Below are 27239 nucleotides of genomic sequence, written 5' to 3'. Positions count from 1 at the left end.
CTCCGCCCCTTTTGCGCCCCAGCCGCGCTGTGATTGGACGAGCGAGTCCTGTGTTCTGCAACAGCTGCGAGCCGCTCAGACGCTGCTGGAGACCGACGCGAACGCTTCACTCTGTGGATTAATGCTTTGTCTGTCCTATATATGAGAGAGGAGTGCGGATTCACCGGGACGGGCTACTTGCTTCGACAGTAGCATCAAAAGGAGTCGGGAAGTTTTCAGGTACTACATTTGGAAAGCACAGGATTATATATATATATATATATATATATATATATATATATATATATATATATATATATATATATATATATCGCGTAGGCTACGAGGAAAACGGAGCGCTTCCTCTGCATTGCGAACGGACTGTAATAAATCGTCTATTGCACCCGATCGCTGTGTAGTGTTGGCTTTGGCATTAATGCATCGCGCTCGTGTGTTTGTGTGAGAATGGGGGCCAGGCGCCGCAGTGGGCAGTGATCGCTTTAACACAGAGTACGTGCGAACTAGAACGAGCCGCTATTGGCAACTGGCACGTACGCTCCCAACTCCATGTATCTAGATCAAGCCATCAAAATACTCCCGAGAGAGCGTTTGCCTTGCGTTTGACTGATTTTATCGCAAGGAGCCGCGTAATTAAACCATGCAATTCGATAAAACAAGACGAATATTGCTATTTTATGTTATTTGTTTATAATCTCTCATTTATTAAATATCCATTGCGCTGCTTTGGCTTGATGTTGATGCGCTGTAAAAAAAAAAAAAAAAAAAAAAAGTAGGAAAGCTTAAATTTGATTTGAATGCATAATTAAAGTTTTAAAGTTATAACTTTATAACATTTTGTTTTAATGTCCTGTTACACGTTACATTACTGGAGTAGTTACTAAAAATATGCATAATTACATGCAAAACAAACCCTAACCCTGTAGTAAGTACATGTAGTTTTATTATTACACTGTACTTAAATGTGTAATTACACTGTAACACGGACGCAATATACAAGTGTAACCATAACTTGCATTGGTAAGTTAATTTAAATTTTTTCGAATTTAGTGTATTGTTGAAACACCTTAAAGCGAGTAAAATGAGCGAAACGTTTGATACAGATTAAATGGGTGGAAACACCGATGTTGCTATCATAATAATAAACATGTTTTTACAGTGTGTTGGGGGAAGGGGGGTCTTGAAAGAAACTTTCTGTTTCGCTAATGCTTTTCTCTCTCTTCTCGAGAAAGGAGAGGTTTCATCTTACACCCGGTCACCTGAATGCCCGTCAAGGAATCAAGTCATAGCGCGCGCATCATTGAATGTGTCATTTTAAACTCTAGTAACATTCTGAGAAATTTTAAGCGCACACGAGAAACAAGTCACGTGATATTATGGCTGCTACTAACGATTATTCTGATATTCAATTAATATGTCCATTATTATTCCGAATTATCAGATGAAAAATGCAAAAAGTACTATACATTAAAAAAAAAATTTTTAATTAAAAAATTATTTGAATCCATCAATTTTAACAATGTTATTCCACATCCTGTCCAATGCTGTCCTGTTAACAATGTGTAATATAATGCCTATGAAAACAAATATAGCGAATGTCATTAATGAGCTATCCCAACAATAGTGCCTTTACTGTTAATGCTCTCAAATATGATTACTTGCGTTACATGCATATTTTTAAACCTTTATTTTGAAATATGAAGTATTCTCGTGATTCGGAGAAGTTGGATAATGTACCTTTCCCGGAGCTTGTGTCCTACGCTATTTTCCACATGCGTTTTGTCGTAAAAATGGGTTATTCGGTACTGTGAAGTGACGCGACTGGCTGATGGTTTCCCGGGCAGTGCGTGCATGCACGTGACTAATCCATAATCAAATATGTTGTCGATTATTTTCATTAAAGATAATAATCGATTTTATCGATTAGTTGTTGCGCGATATAAACAGTATGCATCAACAAATGGACAAAATTAGACGAATAAACATTATAGACAGCGTGTGAACTATTCAATGACTTTCTGGGGAGTCTGGTTTTACAACAAATAGTCTGTCAGTAATTTGAATCTCCTGCAACCCAAAAATGTCTAGAAGTGTACACACAATTAGTTAAGTAGCATGATAGTGTGAATCTATAGTAAGTGATAAATAATGTTTTGATAATACGATGCCAGATATTTAGCTAAATGGGAAGCGCTCCAGCGGAGTACAGTTGCTATAGTAGGTGAACGCGACTTTTATTCGCTAAATAGCATCTAGTAACACTGACAAGACAAGTTTAATATTATTCTTTTATTTTCTCTTCTATTCTATATCTATTAAAAATAATAATGATAATTACATATACTGCTAAACTGGGAAGGGTCATAGCACTTACATATTGTTGACCTATTGTTAGTTTAACTGCTTCTATTGTTCTCCTCATTTGTAAGTCGCTTTGGATAAAAGATGATTAAATGACTAAAATATATATTTTTAAACAATGCATATTTTAGAACCCCCATCCATTTTGTTTTCACACCCTGCTTATCGACAGTAATATGCATTTACTCATGTTGCTGTGCTTTCTGAATAGGTGTCGTGGAGACGTTTTGCACCATGCAGGAGGCAGTAGACACCGCTGAGCCCGCTTTAGCTCTTCCCATGGAAACGGGAGAGTTCCCCGAGCAGCGGATTGGACTCCCCGACAAGATCCCGTTAGTGAAGCCCTACTTCAAAAAGAAACATGCACAGAGAAAACTGGGTGCAAAATGCTTGCGCGCTTTAGAGGACCCTATTTTGAGCACGTTATTGAACTCAGACGCTCTGGTGTCGGGGGACGGAGTGTTTGTTCCACGTAACCCGTCTCAACCTCAGAGGACTATATGCACCGCTGTCGTGGAGAAGCAGTCGAGGATTAGTCAGGTGTGCCTGAAGGAGGAAGAGGAGGAGGAAGAGGAGGAAAGCACGGACGTAGCCGCGAGCGAGCTCGTGGGGGAACAGAAGGTGACGGATATCCAGCGGGTGTCCATAGACACTAATGAGCGCGTCGAGGCGGTGCCCTCCTCTGACGTTTCGGGGTCGAAGTTAAATGACATCTACACCGCTGAGACTTTGCAGGGTGCAAATTGCCTCGCCATCAAAGAGGGTGAGATCTTTCAGGATAAAAGCGAGGAGGCCTCTTTGGATCTAGTGTTTGAACTCCTAACCCAGCTCCAGTATCACACGCATCAAGGGGATGCTATATCGATCTGTGTGGATTTCCTCCAGGGCGTTTGCATCTATGGCAGTGACTGCGCCCACCATCACACCGTTTTACCTTACCACTGGCAAATCCACAGAGCAGACACGCAGATCTGGCAGAGCATATCGGATGACTCTCAAGAACAACTGGAGAGGCTTTACTGCAACCCAGACAATGAACACGTCAGACTTAAGTTTCTGTAAGTGCTTTTGATTTTGCCCTCTGGGTTGCTCTTGAACAACTTCAATCATTTATGCTAAGTGTGTATGCATTCAATGAGAAAACTGTGCACTGGTAAAAAAACGCCTGGTTTAGCTGGTCTCCCAGTTTGACCTGCTTAAAACCATACTGAAACCAACCAGAGGGACCAGCAAACCTGCTGAGGCTGTTGTTTTTCAGTGAGGTGTATTGAAATAGACGAGTGCGTGACAGGAAGTTGCCCTGTGTGCAGGAGCTGTTGTGTTGTGAATGAGGTAAATGTGACTAAGAGATTGCATCTTTCCTATAAGGCTTTCTGTGGCTGGCCTGACGTGTGGAAGCGTACTGACAGCTGTAAGCCGTGAACTTGCTCGACCCGCCTCTGCTTAGTTTGGTCAGACACACACACACACACACACACTCCTTCTCGCTGCGGCTTGCGCTCAGGCGGTCTCACGCACTCGTCGCTCAGACAGAGAAGGGCTCACATTCAGACTCGCTCGCAAACACGCAAATAAATGAGATGCGCAGTAAATGGTTTTTTTTTTTTTTTTTTTTTTTTTTTTTTTATCATTTACACACACATCCACACAGACAGCCTTAGTCTTACCGATCCCCACTGCCACAACTTGTCCCTGAGCTGAAATCGTGGTGGCTTTTACCCAGCAAGATTTTTAATTTTGCTTCAACAAAAGGGCCCTTTTGTTTGTGAGAGAGTTGTTTAGGTCCCAAGCCTGATCTGTATGCAAAAGCGGTTTGCAAAAGGAAGTGCACTTGGGTCATGACAAAGCAAAAGAGACAGTGATTTTAATGCTCACCATGACACAGCTCCTGGCTACTTCCTTCTTGAAGATAGCATTGTCGATTTGTCATGGAAATTCTCCTGCGGGACGGCCGACTATTTAGGGGGTCTTTGTCTACAGAGTTTAATAGAGTGAATGGCCACGTAACCGTCTCTGTTGGCTCGATCAGCCCATGTGCTCTCAGAACCGTGGCTCCCAGTGACCTGTTTCATGTTAATAGCTAAAGCCGACCATTAACCTCCTGCTGACTTTGGTGTTCTGGGGTAAAGTGAGACCCACAGGGCCTGTAAACCACACCCTTTCCTGCTGACCCCCATCTTTTTTGTATATGTGGGGGATTTTTTCCTCTAGAAGAAGTCATTGTGTTGTGTTACTGAGCAGAAATGAGAGGGTTTATGTGACAGACGCCATTGGGCACAGAATGTAATTGCTTTAAATACAGCAAACTAAGTGCCATTTATCTGAAAGGAAAATAGCAAGAACTTTTCAAGTGAAAGGGTTTTAAATGATAAATCAATACACATAATCCAACGGTTTAGTATTTGGACGCTTTCTGGTTGTCAAAAAAAAAAGACAAATATGCCCAAAATGTCTTCCTAAATCTTCAGATACTTCAGAGCCACTGTAGTTTTGAATACCAAGATACAATATTAAATTTAAAGGCATTTATTTTAAAGTAAAATTGCAGTGAAATAGTTTTTTTTTTTTTTTTTTTTTTTTTTTTTAAAGGCAAGGATTGTATATGATAAATCATTAGATACACAGTTCAGAATTATAAATACAGTATTCAGACACTTTCTGGTTGTCAAACAAAAGACAAACAGGTACAAAAAAATCGCTTCTTAGATCGATTTCTTAGAAGTTTTTCTCTTAATACTTTTGGACGACTATATTTTTGAATGCCAAGACATAATATCAAACTTACTAGCATTCATTTTAAAGTAAAACAGCAGATAATTAATTTTCAAGTTAAACATTTAAGAAAAAAAACAAGGATTATAAATGATAATAAATCATTTTATACGGTTAGAATTAAGATACAGTATTCGGACACTTTCTGGTTGCCAAACAAAAGACAAACAGGTAAAAAAAATCGCTTCTTAGATCTTGATTTTGTTTGCTTGTTTTTAAATGCAATGCTAATTGTGGCCAAAGTGTCCAAATTCTTTGGGGCTGTTTTTATAAAGATCTCTCAGGCTGTTACTGTTAACATTGGTTCTCAGTAATCCACAGTTTTATTGTATATTTCCTAACAAATGGATGTGCCATTGTGCTGCAATGTGTGAGATCTGTGACCCTTGATCCTGAAGGTTTGGTCACCATAGGAGCAGCTGAGGTTGAGATGATTGTGTTTGTCACACAATCTCAGTGTGCACCAAGGGCACGGTGACCTGAAACCAAGGTGTTTGCATGTGTGCCTGCGTGTGTGAGAAAGGAGATAACGCCTTAGACGAGCCATGAAATTATTCACATGGGTGAGGTCTCTTGACTTCACTCTCCAACGTCACTTTGACTCATAAAATGTGTTCTTCCTGGATTCTTTCTCTCTTATACTTTTAAAAGTGTATGGTGGTAATGTAGGATGTTAATGACGGTGAATGTTGGTGTAGGCGATTGGGGTGGGCGATATGACCAAAATCTTATATCACGATACAAGTAATTTTATTTCACGATTACGATATATATCACAATATTGCTTTAAATAAATGTATTATGGTATCAACATTTTTTATACCATTGAAATATCATAAATCTCATCACCAGTTTCAATATCTAGCCAATTACTAGCCTAAATAACATAAGAAAAACAACTCTCACGCTCACTGAAGACAAGTAGTGATAAAATAGGAACAAAGAAAGTAACACCAAAACAAAGACACAAATGAAATAGACCTGCCTGAAAAAACTTCAAGGCTACTATATAAACTGTATAAAGTAATCAAATGTATAAAAACACTGTATAGTCAGTATGTAAATGTATTCGTAGTAAAGTTTCAAAAGTGATACCGCATGCACTGATCTCTGATACGCACACGCTTTCTATCTCAGCTGTTTACGTTCACTTAAGACACTGACAAAGACGGCCATTTTGACACATAAGCGTGTGTATTTGACCGTTCAACACAAATAATTGTGTAATATATTAACTGTATGAGCAGCGGCTTTATATGTGCGCGTTTCACATGGGAACGCTCAGAAACAGTCGCAATCCTCTTTCGCTGCTTATTGCTCTTGAACGGTTTAAATAACTTGTTTTTTAAAGGTGTACAAACGCATTTAAATGATAAGCTTTCCTGACGCCGCATCACGGCAACGTCATCGCAATAGAGACGATTGTCCAAAATCACTGCTGGTTAATCGTGTCTACCGGTATATCACCCAGTACTTTCACTTACAAAAATGCACCATGGTACTACCTTGTGTTTCTGGACATATTACCATGGTACAGTATTTTTACAAGGTATATTTTTCCTCTTTCATTCGATTATCTAGTGTTTTTTCTTCAATCTTTTTGTGCGAGTGAGATCATAAAGAGCTCTATTCTCTCTTTCAAATGTGCTTTCTAACATAAACACAAGCTGGCGAACTTTGCAGCTGAAGTATGTTTATGTGTTGCTCTCCTGCTGAGAGGGACAAAGACAAAGAGAACGAGTCAAATAGTGGCTGGATTGAACAAACAGTCCCGTCGCAGTCCCACATGTACATCCTGAGAGCTTTTAGAGACTTTTTCTTCTCTCTCATACAGAGTGCAAGAGGGAAATGAGAGTATTTATTTGCCCTCAGCTCTTCTGAGCGTGTCCTCCCTGAATGGAAACAAAAATTGAGAAGTCGAGTGTTGATTGAGGTTGATGCATTCCCTTAACCATCTTGAAGAGGAAGAATGGAAAGCCCTTTCCGCTTTATAATCAGCTGTCACTCAGAGACTTTATTACAGCACAGTTTCCGTGTAGATATCGAAGTTATTACTAAAAGATAGCGCTCGTTTATTGGACCTGTGTGTGTCATGGAAGCTTGTGCATCTTTACTCAATCCGCTTGTGCCAGAAATATCTATTCGCACCTGATTATTTTAGTTCAGTGACGGGTACATCCTTCCATAACGCAATAAAACTAGATAGCATAGACATTGATTATTTTAGGAGTGATATATTTTGGTCGGATTGTCCGCTCAACTTCACGTGTCATTAGTCATCTGTTAAATAGGTTTCCTTGGTCTGCATTCAGTGCATTGTGGGATTAAAATGCTTAATCATAAGCCAATATAAGCTATGAATTGTCCTGAAGTCACCTGGTTGAACATTTAACCATTGTTGTTATTGATTTAAAGGGATAGTTCACCCAGACAATGCACTCAGCCTCATGTCATTCCAAACCCAGAGGGCTTTCGTTCATCTTTGAAACATGAAAATATTTTTAACGAAACCTGATTTCCGTCCCTACATTGAAAAACTATTACACCAAAACTTTGATGCTTCAAATGTTCATAAATTGATCGTGAAAGAAAACCATATGAATCACGCAGTTTAATCCAAGTCTTCAGAAGGTTGCTTTATATGATGAACAGATTTCATTTAGACTTTTATTCACAAATAAACATATGGACTCATAAAATATGGTGATTGGAAGGTCAAACATGCTTTATTGATGGGGTTTGAGCTTCCAGAAGAACCAATAAGGTTCGTTCTTTCATCATTTGCTCACCCTTATGTTGTTCCAAACCTTTCTTTCTTCTGTGGAACATTAAAGAAAAGATGTCTTAGTGTTTTTGTGTCCATACACTGAAAGTCAATGGGGTCCAAAATATCTTCTTGTATATTCTGCAGAATAAAGACAATCATACAGGTTTGGAGTGAGTATATGATGACAGGATTTTCATTGTTGGATGACCTATCCCTTTAATATCATCACAGTCAGAGGCTTTGTCTGTTTCAGTGTGTATACAGCAAATAACCTTAAAAAAGGCGTTTGCACGTTACTGATACGACTTCTCCAGCTGCCCTGCATGTCATTGTGTGTGTGTGTTTTATAAGTATCTGTTTGCTGATTGTCTCATTGCTGAGTTTACCACCCGCAGAGGTGGCTGCCTTATCTCAGGGTGGGTAGTGTGTGATCAGGTGCATACGTGAGTGTGTGTGTGTTTGTTTAATTCTTCTCAGACTGTGACGCTCGTGCTGGGTGTGAATAATGCTGGCATGCGGGCGGCGCAAGCTGAGCACGTAAAAATGAGTTGTTTTACGTTTATGGGATTAAGTAGGTAGGAGGATTGTAATAGTTTTGGTGCTTTGGAATGAGGAGCAGTAGAGCGTAGAAATATTGAAATGTCTCTCTCTTTCCTCTTGGATCTGGTCTGCTTTGTTTCTCCATTCGACCATCTTACACTGCAAACCACAGCTGGCCCAGAGGTGCCTTTTCACTGGCGTTTGCGGTATATGTGCCAAGAGAGAACGGGGTGACGGGTTAAAGGCTAATCACTGGAGCGTGTCTCTCAGAAGTGGTTGTATGTGGAACATGCCAGTCTCCACACAGACCTTGGGTTCGGGCATGCTCAGTGGCGTTTTTAAGGGTTGCTAATCCTTCACACTTCATGCGTTCCCTTTCTCTGGCTCGCTCTTTCAGCCACCTCCCTCCCCTTAGCTTTTACCCTTTTAGCACGGTTTCTCTTCAGTACCCTGGGTGGGTGTGTGTGCGTTTAAAGCTGGTGAAATCAGCAGAAGCGTGATTTAGCTTTCGGAAAAGCAGAACTGTAGGTTGCCAGCTGGGCTCGAGTTCCCGTTTTGCAGAAGTGCTGGATAACGAGAGACTGGCATAACCTGGGCAAGTTAAACTGAAGCCGAAAAGCAAATCAATTTGGTCATGCTCAGCGGTTAAATACGCTTGTCACTGTTCTCAGTCCTTAAAGTCTTCTGGTGACATAAGCAGGACTTCATCATTTCCAATCATTTAGTCGATACAATAAACTGCAAGCTCGTATTCAGATCTCTCTTCATCCAATCAACAACCAGATAAAACCAAGTCTCCACCTCTCATTTTTTTTCTTTTTCAATAGAGTTCAACAGTCCCCGCCCCCTTTTTTTCCATACATTTTTCCCATATGGATTATAAAATAGTCTTTGTTAAAGCGTTATAAGCCATGATGAACTAAGCCAATCAGCTATGAGGTGAATCACAACATTACAAACTTTAATTTGAAGCAAAAATGTTTTTGATAATCGGACAAAAAGACAAAGGTTCAAGACTGTGTACTGTGAAAGAACTACAATCCTATGAAGTACTGCGGACAGCATAACACAATTAGAAAACAATGGAGAGATATAAAACTACTCATTTATAAACGTTGATTACATGGATAAAAACAGTATATTTTAAGTTTATTGCAAAATATGCATATATATACAAACATTTCAGTGTTTTGAGAGCGTACAGAGATTGACTTGATTACATTAATGGGAGTAGGCGGAGCTAAATAAATATTTTGGACAGTGTTGCTTTTTGGGCTCTCTGATTGGTGGAATCTTCTGTACAGCATCATGGGTAATGTAGTTTTTCACCAGGAATTCCGCTGTTAAACATGATTATTTTTTTAAATGAGCTGAAATAATGCAGGCTAATGACTTTTGATTGATTATTTGATTAATGCCATTGATTCACAACCTCATAGCTCACAGTAGGGCTGCATTTAAAGGTTTATATGATATCATTAAAAATCATTTTTTTTTACTTCCGGATCCCGACTGTTGCACTCAATCATTCGTTTCACTGGAATGTACGTAACAGTACTGAAAGATCTGTCGCTACTGTACACACACTTTATTTTTTTACAGAAGTTATAATTTTATCGCACAGTTAAGCATGCTTTCGGGAAAATGTTTACGGTCTCTAGCGTTTCTCAAAATGAAATTTGCACCAGTGTGTGCTAAATTGAACTAAACTAATTGTAAAAGTAGTGAAATCGATCTTTTTTTGGTGATAATCTGACTTGTTCATTTTTTTGACTCATATTTTTGTGTATGCAGACAGAAGAATAATTTAGGGGATTTCAACCTTCATTTAAATGCGGTTGTGTACATGGCTTTTAAATTGTGAAACTAAAACCTGAAACATTCTCTAAGTACATGAACAAAAACAGTTCTCTTTTTATTATCTATTTCACGTGGTGTTGCGTTTCAAAGCACTTCATAACGCATATAGCAGTTGCACGGTCCGTTTTCTCTGTGCATTGGCAAAACATTTGCATTCTTGCACAGGCTTTAGTCAATACTTTGACCTTTCAAAACTGTGAATCTTTATACTGACCTTTCATGTTATTATTTCCGTTTTAAGTTATTCAAGGTCATTTTAATGTCGCTGGATAGAGAGTTTTTGAATACTTCTCGCTCTCACGCTTTTCCATCTCACAGAGTCTAGTCAAATGAGGGTGTGTGTGTGTGTGCACTGGCTGATCTCAGCGCCTGACTCCGGTGAATCATCAGGCGGTTACAGGTCACGGTCACCGTGATGATGAACGCTGCCTCATGATTGGGTCAGGGGGACTTCAAGCACTTTAGCAGGGTTTACAGGAAGAACAGAACAGGTTATTCACCCGTGACTACACCTCACAGGTAGAGAAAAAGATAAAGAGAGGAGAAACTGGCTTATCAACCGCTCCCCTCTCTTCTCTCAGGCCCTGTTTACAGCTGGTATTAAGTTGTGTTTTGATCGATCGAATCACAAGTAGATGAGGGAGACACATTCCCATTTACACCTGGGGCCAGATTTACTAAACAGGGCAAACTAGCGTGAGAGCAAAAGTTCGGCGTTGAGTGGAAAGTTCTGCACGTGATCCACTGACGACACGCATATTAAAAAACACAGACGCAGTCAGATCATTTCCATTATGACCAACACAATATACCAGGTAGCGTCTGGTTTAAGACATGCTTTTTTGGGGGCGGTAAATAAGGGCGCAAACACCAGTAAATTGAGTAGCGCAAACCTTAGTAAATCACCTTGCGTGATTCATTTAAACACTCTCCTCTCATACATTTTGCGTCTGAAAGGGAAACTCCTACAAATGCATATGCAATAAGGTCAGCCGCAAAAATAACCCTGTCCACAACTTTTCAGCGCTACGTGAGAATTTAGTAAATCCTGACAGTAGTTTTTTTAATGCCAAAAGAGGGTTTGCGCTGGAGCGAGCTGTTGGTAAATCTGACCCCTGGTGTTTTAATCAGTTTCTTTTGTCCACTTTCAGTCACTTCTGTCCTGATTTCTTCGAGGGGAGGCCGGATAAATGTATGAGTTTTTTCAGATCTTTTGATCAAATGGAGGAAATAAGCTCATGTAATTTACATAAGAATGTGAATGGAGACGACGGAAAAACACACAGAGAGCTTTAGTTTCTGCTCTGACGGTCGCAAGACCAGCCGAACGCTGCGAGTGTGTGTTAGAAATCAGGAATGGTGAGAGAACATTGTGCTTGGTACATTTTTCATCTTCAAACCAAACTTGGGTCTCCAGCCGACAAAGTTTAAATCCCGTCTGGCTAGTCTCTTCCCATAATGATTATGCATCAGGTCAGTAGATGGAGGGTAGACGTCTTTTGCAGCTGTTCGAACACATGAGCGTTTACACTACGAAAGCAATGTGTTTTCAACTACCTCTGGAAGTGGTTGAAAGTGGACAGGCTCATAATGTTTTAGACCCCGTTTACTCCTGTATTTAGCGTCGTCCATCTGTGATCCGATCGATCAAAACAAATGCTATACCAGCTGTAAACAGGGCCTTTCCTTACAGTCTCTCCATCTGCTTATTGCCTGCCCATCTATCTATAGTACGTTTATCAATCTTTCTGTCCACTCTTGCACGCTTGTCACTTTCAGAATTACGGTGTAAACTAGAAAATCCCGTGGTTTCATCATAAGTAGGTTGTGCTGATTAGCGCAGAGGGAATCAGTCCTTGCACTTAATTTAATGACTGGAAGGTTATTTTTAGGAGAGAGAATGAGAGGATCGAAGCGTCCTCTGACCGTGCTTTGTGTGTGTGTGTGTGTGGGGGGGCACTTCTATTGTTATCGCCACTCTATTACTCGGCCCGTCATGGATAATGGTGGTCATGGTTACCCGGTGCACAGGTGGCCGACTTGGGTTCGGCATGCCAGGTCTGAAAAAGTGTGTGTGGGTGAGCTACTGTGAAACCTAGTCTGTCAGGAAAGCCAGTGCGAATGTGTGTGTGTGTGTGTGACACAGAGTGCTAGGTATCGCATACCTTGATGCACATCCAAATTAAAGAGGTAACACAAGCGGAGCACTACACAAATGCGCATGTGTTCATGTTAAAGTGAAATGTAAGCCGAGTTACTTCCCACCGCCAGATTGCCAGATAATCGGGTCTGAGAAATGACGTTATAAATGACATCGGGCATCAAATGGAGTTGCGGGAGAGCTCTGGTTGTTCTGAGATACTGTGTAATCATCTAGGCTCTATTATTTCATGTTGTCTTAGCTCTCTGTGGAGTCACTTCACTTCTGTAACCTCCTTATTCCCAGAATGCCCTGTTCTTTCCTCATCGCACCTCATTGTACTAGCAGAGAGTTCTGGACAAAGAACGAGTGTTGCAGAGAGAAAGAACAGAAAGAAACTTTCTCTCTGCCGTCATAAAGAGCCTCTTCATTTACCCAAACCAGTTTTCTCTCATGCGCTTTCACTCCAGGACGCGATAGCCATCGTTCTCGTTAATGTCTTTTGTGTGCGCCTGCTTTAGATGCAGAAGGACAGGTGGAACGAGAGTGCAGCGTTCGTCTTCTCGGTCACTGAGCCCAGAGAAGAGGAGATGTTGGCACTGTCTGTGCTTGTGTATCGAGCACAGATGACTTAGCATGAGTCAGCAACACCCTGGAGCGAAACAGAGAGCAACACACTGATTCCTGCACAAGGATGTTTAGCTTGTGAAACTCATTACTGTTGAGAAACTCCAGATCAGCCCCACTTTGAGTTTTGCATATAAGGATTACTGAGCAATTGTTGTGTAAGGGACGGCATTTTAATTTCTGGGATGTTGTCAAAGCAGATATTTTGTTGATCTGATAATATTGTTGTTGTTCTACTTTATGATATTTCTTTTCATATTCTCAGCTCTTTCGGATTCACGAAAAGGATTTGTATTATTTTTTGCACTTCTTGTTGGTGAGAATAATCACAAAAGTAAATCCGTTGTCACTCCTACACATTATCTCCTGCTTCTCATGTTTTTCTCTTGTGCCAAAGACCCCGATAATCTTACTTTCGTCTCTGAAGAGCGTAAGACTGTGCTTAGAAGAATTGCCAACGTGCCAATTTCAATTTAAAATTCTGAGATTTCATTATTAACTCAAATATTAGGACCAAATTATCAGAGCCAGAGTTGTTATTATTGTTAACTAAAAACTAAAACTAATAACACTTTATTTGGACGGTCCACTTTAGACATTCTACTAACTATGAGCAACTTTTGCATGTCAACTAGCAGTCATTAGAGTATTAGTAGATCGTATGCTTAATATCTGCTAAAACTTTATTTTTATGTACATTCTACTGACATAATAAGCTTATGTCAACTTATTCTACTAACCCGGACCTAACAGTCTCTAATGAGAGTTAATGTAGTTGCAATATAGTTAGTATAGTCAAAATAAAGAGTAAAACTTTTAAAATCTGTAATTGAAATGAAGCTTAAATGATATACTACTAGTATATAAATAATCACTGGTGAAAAAAACGAGTCTAAACTGGTCTTCCCTGGCTCAGCTGGTCTGTTTGCTTGTTTTTAGAGGGGTTTTGCCACTTTTTAGCTGGATAGACTGGATGACAAGCTAAACCATATTATACATACCAACTTGCCAGGCTGGCAAACCACCTAGACCAGTTTAAACCAGTTTAAGTAGGATTTTTAGGGAGGGATGCAGTCCACTTTATAGCTTTATCCTCATCCTATAAATCATAGATTGTCTCATTTGTGTCAAAGACATTTTAGGTGACGTATCTCAACATTTTCAGGCTGATAGTTTCACATTCTTTGTCTAGATGTTCAGGTTTTGTGCGTTTCGATTACCGTGTTTGTGAGCCGTCAGTTTCATTCTCCCCATGTTGCCCCCCCCACCACCACCACCACCACAAGATAATGAATGTTTTCCAGATGTGAGATTACACAAACAATCTACATTTTGTCCCCCAGCAACTGGGTGTGTGAGTAAGTGTAGATTTAGTGTGGTCTGAAGGACTTTAATGCCTCTAAATGTGAAAGTCTGGTTTTATCTGGTGCCTTGGCTCTGATGGAAGTGCTGTGTTCGGGGAACCGTCCGGCCTCTCCGTTGGTTTTTGAGCCAGAGACCACTTGCTAGGGCAGAATGTGTGTTTGCGTGCCCGGAATGGTCTGTGAAAGACAGGCTGTCCCGAACATGCTGCTTTAGAGCGATTCTGGGTGTGGATGATTGAGGCTCATGGTGTTCCAGTTGAGAGGACACAATGTGTGTTTTTCTCAGAAAAAGAGAGTGAAGACTGTTCTTGTTGATGCTGGAGATTTTAGGGCCTGGAGCGTAAATTTCCTAAAATGAAAATTTTGTCATCATTTACTCAAGTTGTTCCTGTATGGCTTACTGTGAAATTGTGTTTTTTTTTTTTACATAATGAGGCCAAAATGACAAAAACACCATGACCTAGTCCCCTGAAACAAGTGACTCGTGTGCTAATCGTGTGCTAGTGTTACGAAGCAAATACAATAGTGTTGTGTCAGTTCCGACTGATCCTCATTTTGCACTTCCAGTCGTCATATGGGTTTGGATTGAGCAATTGATGACATGCTCTTAATTCCTGGATGAAGTAAACCATTTAACTTGTTTACACAATGGGCTTAATTTTGGCATGGACTGCCGGGAAAGCCTCTCACACATCATGAAGACAACATTTTGTGTGTGTGAGTGGCTGGTTCATGCATACGTGTGGTTTTGTTAGCTGAGTCAGTTCAGTAGGTCAGTTAAAACAGCATAGATAAGCATCTTCCTCCCTCTTTCTCTCTCTCTCGCGCACATGCATGCATGTGAAGTCTGGGCCTGGTTTTGTTTGTCATGCATTTAGATCAGATTTGGTGTCTGTTGGCATGATTTCAAAGATAGCAGGACATTGTGTGAGCATGATTCTTTCTTTTCTGTGCCATCTGTCTTGTGATGACAGTTTTGGCAGCTTTCAGATGGATCTCACTGAGAAATATCCCGGTCCTATTTCAAAAATCAAAAGAAAAAAAAACAATATTGTTTAGTTTAAAGCCCTTTTTTAAGGTCATTTTTATTCATTGCTTTATTACATTTAGTTTTCTTTTAAAAACAGCTTCACAAACAGTCTTTTCAACCACACACAGTATCATTATTTCTGTATTGCAAACATTCACATTATCAAAGAAGTACTGGGGTAAAAGATTATAGTTCGGATATAAACACTTGATGTCTATGGAAGTGATCAAAATCAAAATTGAGTAAATTGCCTTTTGAAAGTTACTTGACGCTTCAAATAACTATTGTGTCACTTACATCGTTACACCAGTAGGTGGCGACAAGTGACTGTTAAAAATGTATTCGCCATTGAATCATTCAGTCAAGAGTTTCGTTCAAAAACGCTGATTCATCCAGTAATGAAACAAGTATGAGTAAGTCATTGAATCATTTATTCAAATTAATAAAACATTTCAAATAGACCGCAGTGTGCATTTTGTCAGAGCCTCTAGTAAATTACATGTTATTTTGTTTAGTTGTCTGTTCAGAATCGTGATCTCTATTTGATCGCTATTCTCTAATTATTGGGTTAAGATAGAATCCAAAATATCTCCAAATTTAAACTGACCAATAAAATAAAGTCGCTAAAAAGGACTGAGATCATCACAGCATTTTATAGTGCTTTCATTTTTGAGATTGTTTTGGCTCAGTGTGCTCATGTTTAGTCTACTAATGCCATGTTTTGGAGGCTTGTTAATGCTCGCAAGTGGCTTCTTGCTGTTTAATTGTATTTTATCTACATGTATTGTTGAGTTTGTTGAGATCTTCTCTCAGCTCGGCCTGCTATGATGTGCTCTGGACTTCCAGTGTTTAGTCTACCTCCCGTCTGTCCGCCATGTTCGCTTGCGAGTGTTTCTTTCAGACCTCAGTCCACCCATCCTGCCAGAGCGCCGTGTCCTTCTGGTGTGCGTCTGAGATTAGCTCCCAAAACTCTCTGCTGTGTTGATATTAAGTGTGTCGGGCAGTTTCGGTCTAGTACACTCAGCAGTTGTCTGGGTCTTTGACCTTTATTGGTGTGTTTTGAGAGAGAGGGTTTGTTTTATCACTTCTCTCACTTCTCGTTGTTATATCAAATAATAATAATTTGTGGTGTTTCATATTTGACCTCTCAGGAACCTGTTAACTCTTTCCCCCATCATTGATAGCCTGGGAAAACCCAGACAAACTTCCGGCAAATTTAGACTTGCTCTGCAAGTAGTCTAGCAAAGAGCTCATTCAAGCCCATTTCTAATCCGTCCAAATCGAGGCACCAATCAGAAACGTTGGGGTGGGCTTTACACGATGACGATCGCTCTGATTGGTTTTAGGTCTATCCAATTGCGCCCAGAGGCATTTGAGCGACGTCCGTTGGTGACGCCCCTTTGGAAATGAGTTATTAATGAAGCTTTGCCAGACCATAACTCAGTTACTACTGAGAATGGTCTGGTTTTAACCAGGCTACATCATTGACGGAAATTTCTGGCTTTCCGTGTTTCCACTGTTATACGGTAGGGGGCGCTGTTACACATCTACTAAAAGAGTAGCGAATCTTCAGATCAAAACACAGGAGAAGAAGAAGCAGAAACAAGCGATAGCAAGCAGATGCACATGTAAAATAACACGATTATCAAACATTAAACCGCATATAAATCAAAACTTCCTAATGTTACTGAATGAAATGTCGAGCCAAGACGAGCTGCAGGACTGTGAAGCTTTGAGTGTGTTGATCGACTCCATCTGTGTTTTGATCATCGTTCTGAATCCCATCCAAAAGCATGATTTTCTACGTTTTTTGCTTGAAATGTTGCTTTTTTATGAAACTTACCCATATTCAAGCTAGAATAAAACAGTTTTTTACAACAAAATATTCTGAGGGCCGTGAAACTTTTGTGAAAATGATAAAAATGCTGTGTTTTTTTTTATTAAAACGGTGGCGGGGAAAGAGTTAATAATGTGTGGTATGTGATGTGTGTGACTAGAAGCTTTGAGTAGAAGCAATTTGGGTGTGTTTGCAAATGTTTAGATGATTTGGCCTCTTATTCTTCCACTGGTAGAACTGAGTCTGCATGTGGGTTGGGCATTATTGGAGCTACTTTTGCCCAGACATTTCACCTTTGACCTCAAATCCTCTTTGTGTTGAAGAGTAAGTGTAATCGATGAGGGCATTAATTAGCGAGCCGGGTGACCTAAAAAGCCAGGGTATAAACGCAGGGGTCGGTCAGGGGGTCACCGTTCCTCCCCCATCTGTCTGGAGGACAATCTCACCCTTTATTTTTCAGTATTTGAAGACCACAAAGACCAAGGGAGAGTTTTCCAATAAGCCCAAGGTATTTTGTGGAAATTAAATTAGGTGTAAGATGCTGTTTTTCTTCTAAGGGCTAGGAAGTTCATGGCTCAAGAACAGATTATTATTAGCTGTTGGGAACTGGTTTTATTTTGTGATGTGTTCGGGTTTGTGTGTTTACATGTGTTTACTTTTGTTTCACTCACAGCGGTCGAGTGTTTACGTTGGACTTCAGTGCCATGCGAGTGTGTGACCTGGAGTTTGACCTAGTCCGGCGTTTGACCACGCCCCCCAGCTCTGAAACCACGCCCACAACCACAAACCCCACCCCCGACTGCCTGTCCGTGTGGAAGTACTACTGTAGAGATAACTTCGGCTGGAGGGAATATTCAGAGGTGAGACGCCAATCTGAGCCATTCTTTCTCTTCCTTGCTTTAAATAAGCGAACGATTAAATGATATGTACGAATTCCCAGTAAGATTTTTATTCAGCAAGGATGCATTAAAGGGATAGTTAACCCAAAAATGTTTTATTCTGTCATCATTTTCTTTCTTCTACTGAACATAAAGTAAGATATTTTGAAGAATGTCGGAAACCAAACAGTTGATGGACTGTTTGGACTTCGTTAGTCTTTTTTTTCCATACTATGGAAGTCAATGGGGTCCAAGGTTTCAAGTTATCATGGTTTCCATAAAAATTATTAAGCAGCGCAACTGTTGATTGTCAACACTGATAATAAGAAGTGTTTCTCTCGCACCAAATCTTGATTTCCTGTGACACTGAAGACTGGATTAATGGCTTCTACAAATTCAGCTTTGCATCACAGGAATCTTAAAATATATTAAAATAGCAAACAGTTATTTTAAATTATAATATAAGAACATAAGAGATTTCTTTAAAAAAAAAATTTTAAAAATCGTATCGATCCCATACTTGTTGAAGAATAGTGTATAATTCTTGATTTTGGGTAGAAATAAAACCTAAAACTGTTCTCGACAGAGTTTTGTGTGTGTGTATGTGTGTGAGTTTGTGTGTGTGTGTGTGTTTGTGCTTGTGTTTGTGTGTGTGGTTGTGTGTTTGTGTGTGTTTGTGTGTTTGTGTGCGTGAATGAGTTTGTGTATTTGTGTATGTGTGACTGTGTGTGTGTGTTTGTGTGGGCATGTGTTTGTGTGTGTGTGTGTGTATGTGTGTGTGAGTGAGTGAGTGAGTGTGTGTGTTTGTGTGCGTGTATGAGTTTGTGTGTTTGTGTACGTGTGACTGTGTGTGTGTGTGTGTGTGTTTGTTTGTGTGTGTGTATGAGTTTGTGTGTATATGTGTGTGTGTTTGTGTGCGTGAATGAGTTTGTGTATTTGTGTATGTGTGACTGTGTGTGTGTGTGTGTGTGTTTGTGTGGGCATGTGTTTGTGTGTGTGTGTGTGTGTGTGTGTGTATGTGTGTGTGAGTGAGTGAGTGTGTGTGTTTGTGTGCGTGTATGAGTTTGTGTGGTTGTGTACGTGTGACTGTGTGTGTGTGTGTGTGTGTGTTTGTTTGTGTGCGTGTATGAGTTTGTGTGTATATGTGTGTGTGTTTGTGTGTGTGTATGAGTTTGTGTGTTTGTGTACGTGTGACTGTGTGTGTGTGTCTCGAGTCGAACCGGCTTGCACACACACACCAGAGAAGACGTCCTGTTCTATTCACAAGCGCCTGAAATCAGAGCATTGCATAAGCGTTCCTTTGGTAACAAAGCTTTTTATTTCCTGTGAAAATCTCCTATGATGGATACATTCTGACCAGTGCTCCGGATGAATCGTGTGGGAGTCGGAGCGCATGTAAGTGTGCTGTTGTTCTCTGTGGAACTCATTTCCTCCCTCTCTCTGCATCTCACAGCCGGTGGTTCGGCTGATCGAGGAGGCGAGCGGTCGAGGTCTGAAGGAGGTCCGTTTCATCACACTGCAGAATCAGTACATCCTGAACATCCGCGAGGGCTTCCAGCAAAATGCTGTTTTCGGTTTCCGCCGGCAGATCAAAAAACGCCCGCTGTTCCGGTCCTCCATCATGCTCACGCCTTACCTCCAGTGAGTATCTGCCTTTAAGAGCCACACAATCTCGTGTTAGACACCCCTGATTTCACACTGAATGTCCCATAACAACCAATTTGGCCTCCATTTTGGTTAAAAATGAGTTTGTTTTTCAAAAAGAGTCCTCTGGATGCGCTCCAAAACCCCAAGATAACTCGCAAGTGGTTCACTCCTCACCGAGAACACATATCCGACTCCCGATTTAAAGTGTATCTCATTTTAATTGCTTGAAGAGCTGCATGTGCCTCCAGAAACATAATATTCATACTTATCTAAAGCTAGAACATGGACTGCGGCCTAGGCTAGTCATGAGGAGGGAATCATGTGTTGTCAACTGGAGTGCTTATTTACAGGGACTGAGAAAGAACCCGAACGCAGCAGATGTAAGGTCGAGACGGAGGGTTGAGTGGGTTTCTGACCTGTCAGGCTCGGTGGGAGAGAGTTTAACGTGACCATATGAAAGTCAAATTTTTGTTCTGGCGACATTTTCCTGTGCTGTCTTTCATCTTTTACATCTACTGAGTCACTCAGGCCTGTGAAGGGTCAGAGAATTATGGGTATTTTTTTCCCTGTATGTTCCCCTAAAGCTAAATGAAGGCGAACAGCAGTTTTGAATCTTTTCCCTCAGTTTTACTCTTTCTTTCTCAATAGATTCAGTGTGTCCAACCGTAGCCTCCGCCACGAGCATTAATGTATCAGAATCAGGCCTGAGCGAGATATGTTAATATTTTAATATTTTTTGACAATATTCAGTATATATCCTGATATGTATTTGCTCTAAAAACTCATTTCAAGGACCAAACCGTAGTTTAAAAATAAATACATATTTTCCACATTGCTAAACATAACTATGAATAGCGATATATATGTATATATTTAAAAATTTGTATCCACCAATATAAAAATATGTATCTACTTGTACCTTTCAAAAATGTGTGTAAAAATTTTGGACAATTAAATTGATCAAAAGTGACATTTACAATGTTACAAAAAATTTTGGTTTCAAATAAATGAATCCTTTATTTTCATCAAAGAAAAATGTTGCACTAAAATTTTAATAATTAACATTAATTATAATCAGAAATGTTTCTTAAGCAGCAAATCATCATATTAGAATGATTTCTGAAGGATCATGTGACTGAAGACTGGAGTGATGCTGAAAATTCAGCTTTGATCACAGGAATAAATTACATTTTACAATATATATTCACATAGAAAACAGCAATTTGAAAGTCTAACAATATTTCACTGTTTTTACTGCATTTTTGATCAAATAAATGCAGCCTTGAGTAGAAGAGGCTTTCAAAAAACGTACTCAAAAACTGATTCATGAAAATAAAATAAACTCACTTTTTTTGCCACTGATGTTTAAATCAGACTTGCTATCCATCTTAACGCTCTCACACTTGCGAGATAAGGAGGGAATGTCATCTCATTCCCATCAATCTGCTCCTGTTGTCAGGTAGAGCGACTGCAAGGCCGGTCCACCCATCTAAAGGGTCCTGCAGCGTCAGGAACACACTGTCCCGAGCGCAGGGGTGCAACTCATTAGTGCGATTGAAAATTTGGCCGAACCGCTGCCTGAGTTAACGCTCAGCAAGCAGCATAAATCTCCCTCTCGTTCACACACACACACTCTCTTTACAAACAGACCCTTTCCCAAAAGCATTGCTTATCTCTTCAATAAGATTGCCTTCGTTTCTTTTCCATTCGCTTGTACACAATGCCTCTCAACAATATATGGTTGGTGAATTCCTGCAGTTCTTGCACCAGGAAGCAAGTCGAGAGAGGAAGGTAGCGCAAGATAAAAGTTAACGGATGACTCATAAGGTAGTCACACTGACGCTAGGGATAACGTTCACCTGCTAGATAACAAGTGCCATATTGAGTCACAGGACTGAGCCCTGACCTCCATTTAACCACGACCTCATAAACACACTCCGAGTTTAAACTGACCTTTCTCCCAGTTTATCTCACGTGAGGTACTGATACAATGCAGAAGCTACACTTAAGTCATTTCTGTAGCCATTAGTTTCACAATTCAACTGTCTTGTTTCTATTCATTTATTTCTATGTGTTGCATCATTTAGGGCCAGATTTGCTAACTGCTTTCGCCAGCGCAAACCCTCATTTAGCATTAGGCAAGGCAAGTTTATTTATACAGCACATTTCATATACTATGGGTAATTCAAAGTGCTTTGCACAGAAAGGAATTTAAATAATCACAAAATAAAAGCAAGAAAATTGATAAAAGATGATACAAATAAACTTCTCATCTGGCAAAACACCAGTTTACCATATTTAAAATTACATTACAAAACTACTGTCAGGATTTATTAAAAACACGCAGTGAAATTATGGCAGACCTTATTGCATATGCATTTGTAGGAGTTTTCCTTTCAGATGAATACTTAAATGAATCATGCAAGGTGATTTACTAAGGTTTGCGCTTGTATTTGCACCATTATTTAACGATTTAACAATCCGGTTGCATCTGTGTTCTTTCATTTGCGTGTCGTCAGTAGATCATGTGTCTCTCCACTTTTTTGGAATTGCTCTCTCACGCTAACTTGCCCTGTTTAGTAAATCTGTCCCTTAATCTCTTAATGACCCCATGTTTTCCTCTCTTCATTAGGACTCTCGGTGGCCTTTCCTCAACATTTCTCTCCTCCCTGGAAAGTTCTGGAAACCAGCCTCTCTCTCCGACGTCAAGCACTCCCTCCAAAGTGTACCCTGAGACTTGGTTACCCATGAACACCAGTCAGGACTACCTGCAGGTGCCCGTGTCCCGGGATGACCGCAGCTACCGGACCGTTTACAGCCTCTTCCACAAGACCGTGTCCGAGACCAAGTTCCGCATCCTGAAGATTCTCCGTGTCCAAAACCCCTTCCTATGGGAGAAGTACAAAAGGTGTGTCTCAAATAATCCTTTGTGCAAAGTTGTTTAGACTGTGTGTGCATGGCCAAAAGCAGTGTTTAGTAAACACTGAGATTACAGACTGGTTGAAGACAGACAATAAAAGGTTATCTTGGCAGATCTGTGTTTCAGAAACGTCTGTAACGTGACTTTTCATTCCCACCGCTGCACAAGTCTTTGAGGCTTTGACGTTGGCATTCACAATGCTAGGTGTCAACCGCGCTAACGGTTCTTACTAGGTTTTTGTTGGTCGGAAACAGCTGTGTTTTTGTGGTAGATCCATGAGGTGAACTTCTCAACATGTAGAGAGGAAGAGAGTGAGAGTGGTGAAACCTTGGTGTGCTTTAATAAGATAGTGACATGGAAATACAGTTTTGTCCCTCTCAGCTGCAAATGATAGGTCACAAATAAGGGCTGAGTCAGGAAGAGAGAGTAACCGCTGACTCGTCTGAATCACGTGACCGATTAGATTAATCCTTGCATATTTCAGTGTGTCTAGTAACACATCGCTGGAGTGATTGCTGTCTTTGAATGCACATTGGACATAAATATGATAATGGAGTGACAGATTAGGTATATTAAATCTTGGAAGTCTAGCATAGATGTTTTCATACTTGGTCAAGCCAAAAACCCTTAAATATAACACCTCCCTTTTTTAATTTGAATACGAGTTAAATGATTAGTTCACCTCAGAATGAAAATTTCCTGATAATTTACTCACCCCAATGCCATCCAAGATGTCCATGTCTTTCTTTCCTCAGTGGAAAAGAAATGAAGTTTTTTGAGGAAAACATTTCAGGATTTTTCTCTACACAATGGAGTTGAATGGCAACCAGAATGTTGAAGTTCAAATCAATGCCGTTTCAAAGGGCTCTGCACGATCCCAGCTGAGGAATAGGGTCTTATCTGGCGAAACGATCGGTCATTTTCTAAAAATAAATAAAAATGTATCTACTTTTTAACCACAATTGTTCGTCTTGTGCTGGTCTGCGACGCGCCACATATTGGAAAGGTCACGAAAAAAAAGAAGAAAATAATAATGATAAATTAAAACAAAGATGTCGGACGATTTTGAAGTTGGAAGAGAAAATGAGATGGGAATTTTCACCCTTCCCTACCTTTATGAACCGGAGTACACAGACAAATAACTTAGAAAGATGACGTGACGCGTGACCTTTCCAAGGTCTAATGTTGAACTTCAACATTCTGGCTGCCATTCAACTCCATTGTGTAGAGAAAAATCCTGAAATGTTTTCCTCAAAAAACTTCATTTCTTTTCCACTGAAGAAAGAAAGACATGGACATCTTGGATGGCATTGAGTAAATTATCAGGAAATTTTCATTTTGAGGTGAGCTAATCCTTTAACACAACAAAAGGTTACAAGTATACTAAGTGAACATAAGAAAAAAGAAAGGTAAAAGGGGACACATACAAATATACTTATGTATATATACATATGCACAAGTACAATAAAATAGTAACATAATCAAATTCTGTAAAACATTTAAAAAAAAATATTAAACCCTAAAGAATATGCAAAACATCCATGTATAGTTTTTCTTGGCTTTTCTGTGATGAGTGAATCTGAAATCCTATATATCGCTGGGAGCTGAATATACAGGTGTGGTTATCTTATTTACGTGCTCCTACGTGTCTCAAACAAAACTCTTGAATATCATTCAAAGATTCAATGCAATGAACCTCTCAAAGTCCAGCAATTAGTTGTTCCTGGCGAGCACCTATTGTAGTAGCCTGGGAAAGAGAGCTGAAGGAATAAAGGTTGGTGTGTTCGTTCATATGCCTGTGCAGGTGAAGATCTTTTGTACAATAGTCGGAGTGTTTCCAGGGTGTTGGCCAGAGAGAGAATGTCACTGGGTAAGCAGCATGAAAGCGGATTTGTTTGCATCAGGAATAGAAAGGACGAATCAGACTGATGGCTCGGTGTAAAGGAGATGAAAGGAGAAGCTGAAACAACACGAGTGATGTCTTCACTGACGCATGCGGAGTCGTTGCTCCCCGCGAGCGTGTCAGTCGGTGTCCGTGGGGTCACACGAGGTCAGTTAGTGATCAGAGAGTCTCTCTCAGCCAGGCTGACCTCGCTTCCCCTCGGCACACAACAATAGAGGCACAGACTCGGGCTAATGCTGACTGGGTTCACTCGGGTCCCTGGCGCTCATCTGTTCACTCACCCTTTCTGTACCCTCTCACTTCTCTGTTTCCATTTGACCAGATGACAGGCTGAGAACTCAAAAGTTCAGCTTGTTTTCTTGTTTTTGTGCGAGGACAGCTGCCGTGCTCTGGCACAACAGAAACTTCTAAAAAAAATAGTTTTCATACGGTAACTGTTGACATCAGGGTTCAAAAATGTCAGCCTAGCCATGAAGTTAAATAGGGAAAGGAATAGGATATGTTCTCCCTTGCGTAATTAACAGCAATCTTTAGTAAATTTCAAAATATTATGCATATTATGCATTATATTGTGATGCCTAAATTCACTTGCAGCAATGATCGATTTTAGTTTTAGTGTTTTATTGACTGGACTATCGGCTTATCAGTGTCAACTAGAATTTTAACTCTTTCCCCGCCATTGACGTCATTTTCTGTCTTTCCGTGTTTTCACTGTTATACGGTAGGGGGCGCTGTTACACATCTACTGAAAGAGTAGAGAATCTCCTGATCAAAACACAGGAGAAGAAGAAGCAGAAACAAGTGATAGCAAGCAGATGCACATGTAAAATAACACGATTATCATCAAACATTAAACCGCATATAAATCAAATCTGCCTAATGTTACTGAATGAAATGTCGAGCCAGGACGATCTGCAGGACTGTGAAGCTTTGAGTTGATGGACTCGATCGACTCCATCTGTGTTTTGATCATCGTTCTGTATCCCATCCAGACGTAGTCTTTGACAAAAATGTGGTTTTCTCAGCTTTTGGCTCAAAATGTTGCTTTTTATAAAACTTACCCGCATTCAAGTGTTGATAAAAGGTGTATGAGGCTAGAATAAAACAGGTTTTTGTTTAAAAGTAGAGGATCTCTTCTTTCCTTTGGTATATTGCATGTTCAGATATTCATACAACAAAATATTCTGGGGGCCGTGAAACTTTTGTGAAAATGATCAAAAATGCTGGCAACCTTTTTTTTTGGTGTCCTAGATAAACTTATTATGCTACATGTTGATTCTTTAGAAGGTTGTAACAAACACTTTCTTTAGTTGATGTTTTGCATGTTTTTAATTTACATCAGCCATCTACTTGCTTGCATCAAATTATACTTCTTACAATTGAATGAAACCCATGTATTATGTTGCAGTTCTTAACAAAGTTACAGGCCAACTGTTTTGAATCCAGGTTTTCTTACACAATCTTTGTCTGTTCTATCTCTCCTTTGTCCTCTTATTCGTCTTGCCTTTTTTATATCGATGTTTAATTGAAATGTCTGTTTCTCATTCTCTTCACAGGAAGAAGGAGTACATGTCACGTCGCATGTCTGAGATGGACCGCATGCTGAACGAACGTCACTTGTTCCACGGCACGTCCCAAGATGTGGTGGACGGCATCTGTAAGCACAACTTTGACCCACGCGTGTGCGGAAAGCACGCCACCATGTTCGGCCAAGGCAGCTACTTTGCGCGCAAGGCTGTCTATTCCCACAACTTCTCCAAGCGCTCGCCCCGCGGTGTGCACTACATGTTCCTGGGCAAAGTGTTGACAGGCAAGTTCACAGTGGGCAACCCTTCCATGCGCCGACCACCCCCTCTGAATCCAAGAGACGCCTCCAGCGACCTGTTCGACTCCTGCGTGGACAACTGGATGGACCCACAGATCTTTGTCATCTTCAATGATGATCAGAGTTATCCATACTTCATCATTCAGTATGAAGAGGTGAGCAATACAGTGGCTATTTGAAGAGCGCTGCACATCTGGATCCCTGCACACGAGACTTGAGACTTGTGCGCACGTTCGGCCAGTTCGAAAGGAGACGGAAGTGGTTGTGCGCCGGCACTCTGAATGGAAATCATGGATCATATGGGATACATTTGGATATGGTTCCCACCCTCAATCCTGTGTGAGGGTTTCTGTGCGACCTTTCAGTGCCCATCTTCTCATACCCCTGTGAATACAAATGGGGATTGTGTGTATGTGTGTGAGGTGTCCCTCCTCTGTGTTGGACATTTTAGTGCGTGTGGACGAGTGGCTTTTTTGGCTGACCATGGATCGGGACACGCTTTAGTAAGAGGCCCGTCGATTGCTTGCCATTCGGACTCGTTGTTCGGACTCATAAGCTGTTGTTGCAGCTTCACATTCTTATTCTTTTCTCCCAAAAGACTCACCGTTTTTCCCATTGCTGCCATTCACGTTCCATACTTGCTATTTGTTCGAAGTTGTAAATATGTTCTCCTTGTTTATATTTGAACTGTGTGCCTTTTGTTCATAAATAAATTGTTTATTTATGTTAGTCCATGTAACAAGTAAATAAAAACAATTTAAAGAGAATGTA

General features: G+C 40.3%; 1 protein-coding gene across 1 annotated transcript; it reads left to right on the top strand.

Annotated features, from left to right (window-relative positions):
* tiparp (TCDD-inducible poly(ADP-ribose) polymerase) lies at positions 1 to 27239 on the top strand. The gene is made up of 6 exons (XM_084123666.1): positions 1 to 219; positions 2570 to 3416; positions 17969 to 18155; positions 19627 to 19814; positions 22453 to 22728; positions 26200 to 27239. Exons 2-6 carry the CDS (start codon positions 2593 to 2595, stop codon positions 26645 to 26647), a joined length of 1923 nt encoding a protein of 640 aa, XP_083979792.1. The 5' UTR covers positions 1 to 219; positions 2570 to 2592; the 3' UTR covers positions 26648 to 27239.

This window comes from Abramis brama (assembly GCF_963993115.1).
Source record: "Abramis brama genome assembly, chromosome: 9".
NCBI lineage: Eukaryota > Metazoa > Chordata > Actinopteri > Cypriniformes > Leuciscidae > Abramis > Abramis brama.
The sequence above is the reverse complement of the archived record's forward strand: the minus strand, read 5'-3'. Positions and strand labels throughout refer to the sequence as shown.

Bases quoted from the DNA above. Each gene is read 5' to 3' on its own strand.
- tiparp (XM_084123666.1), top strand. From the start codon at position 2,593: ATGCAGGAGGCAGTAGACACCGCTGAGCCCGCTTTAGCTCTTCCCATG. The intron at 3,417-17,968 runs GTAAGTGCTTTT...TTTCACTCACAG, and splicing joins CACGTCAGACTTAAGTTTCT to CGGTCGAGTGTTTACGTTGG. The intron at 19,815-22,452 runs GTGAGTATCTGC...TCTCTTCATTAG, and splicing joins ATGCTCACGCCTTACCTCCA to GACTCTCGGTGGCCTTTCCT.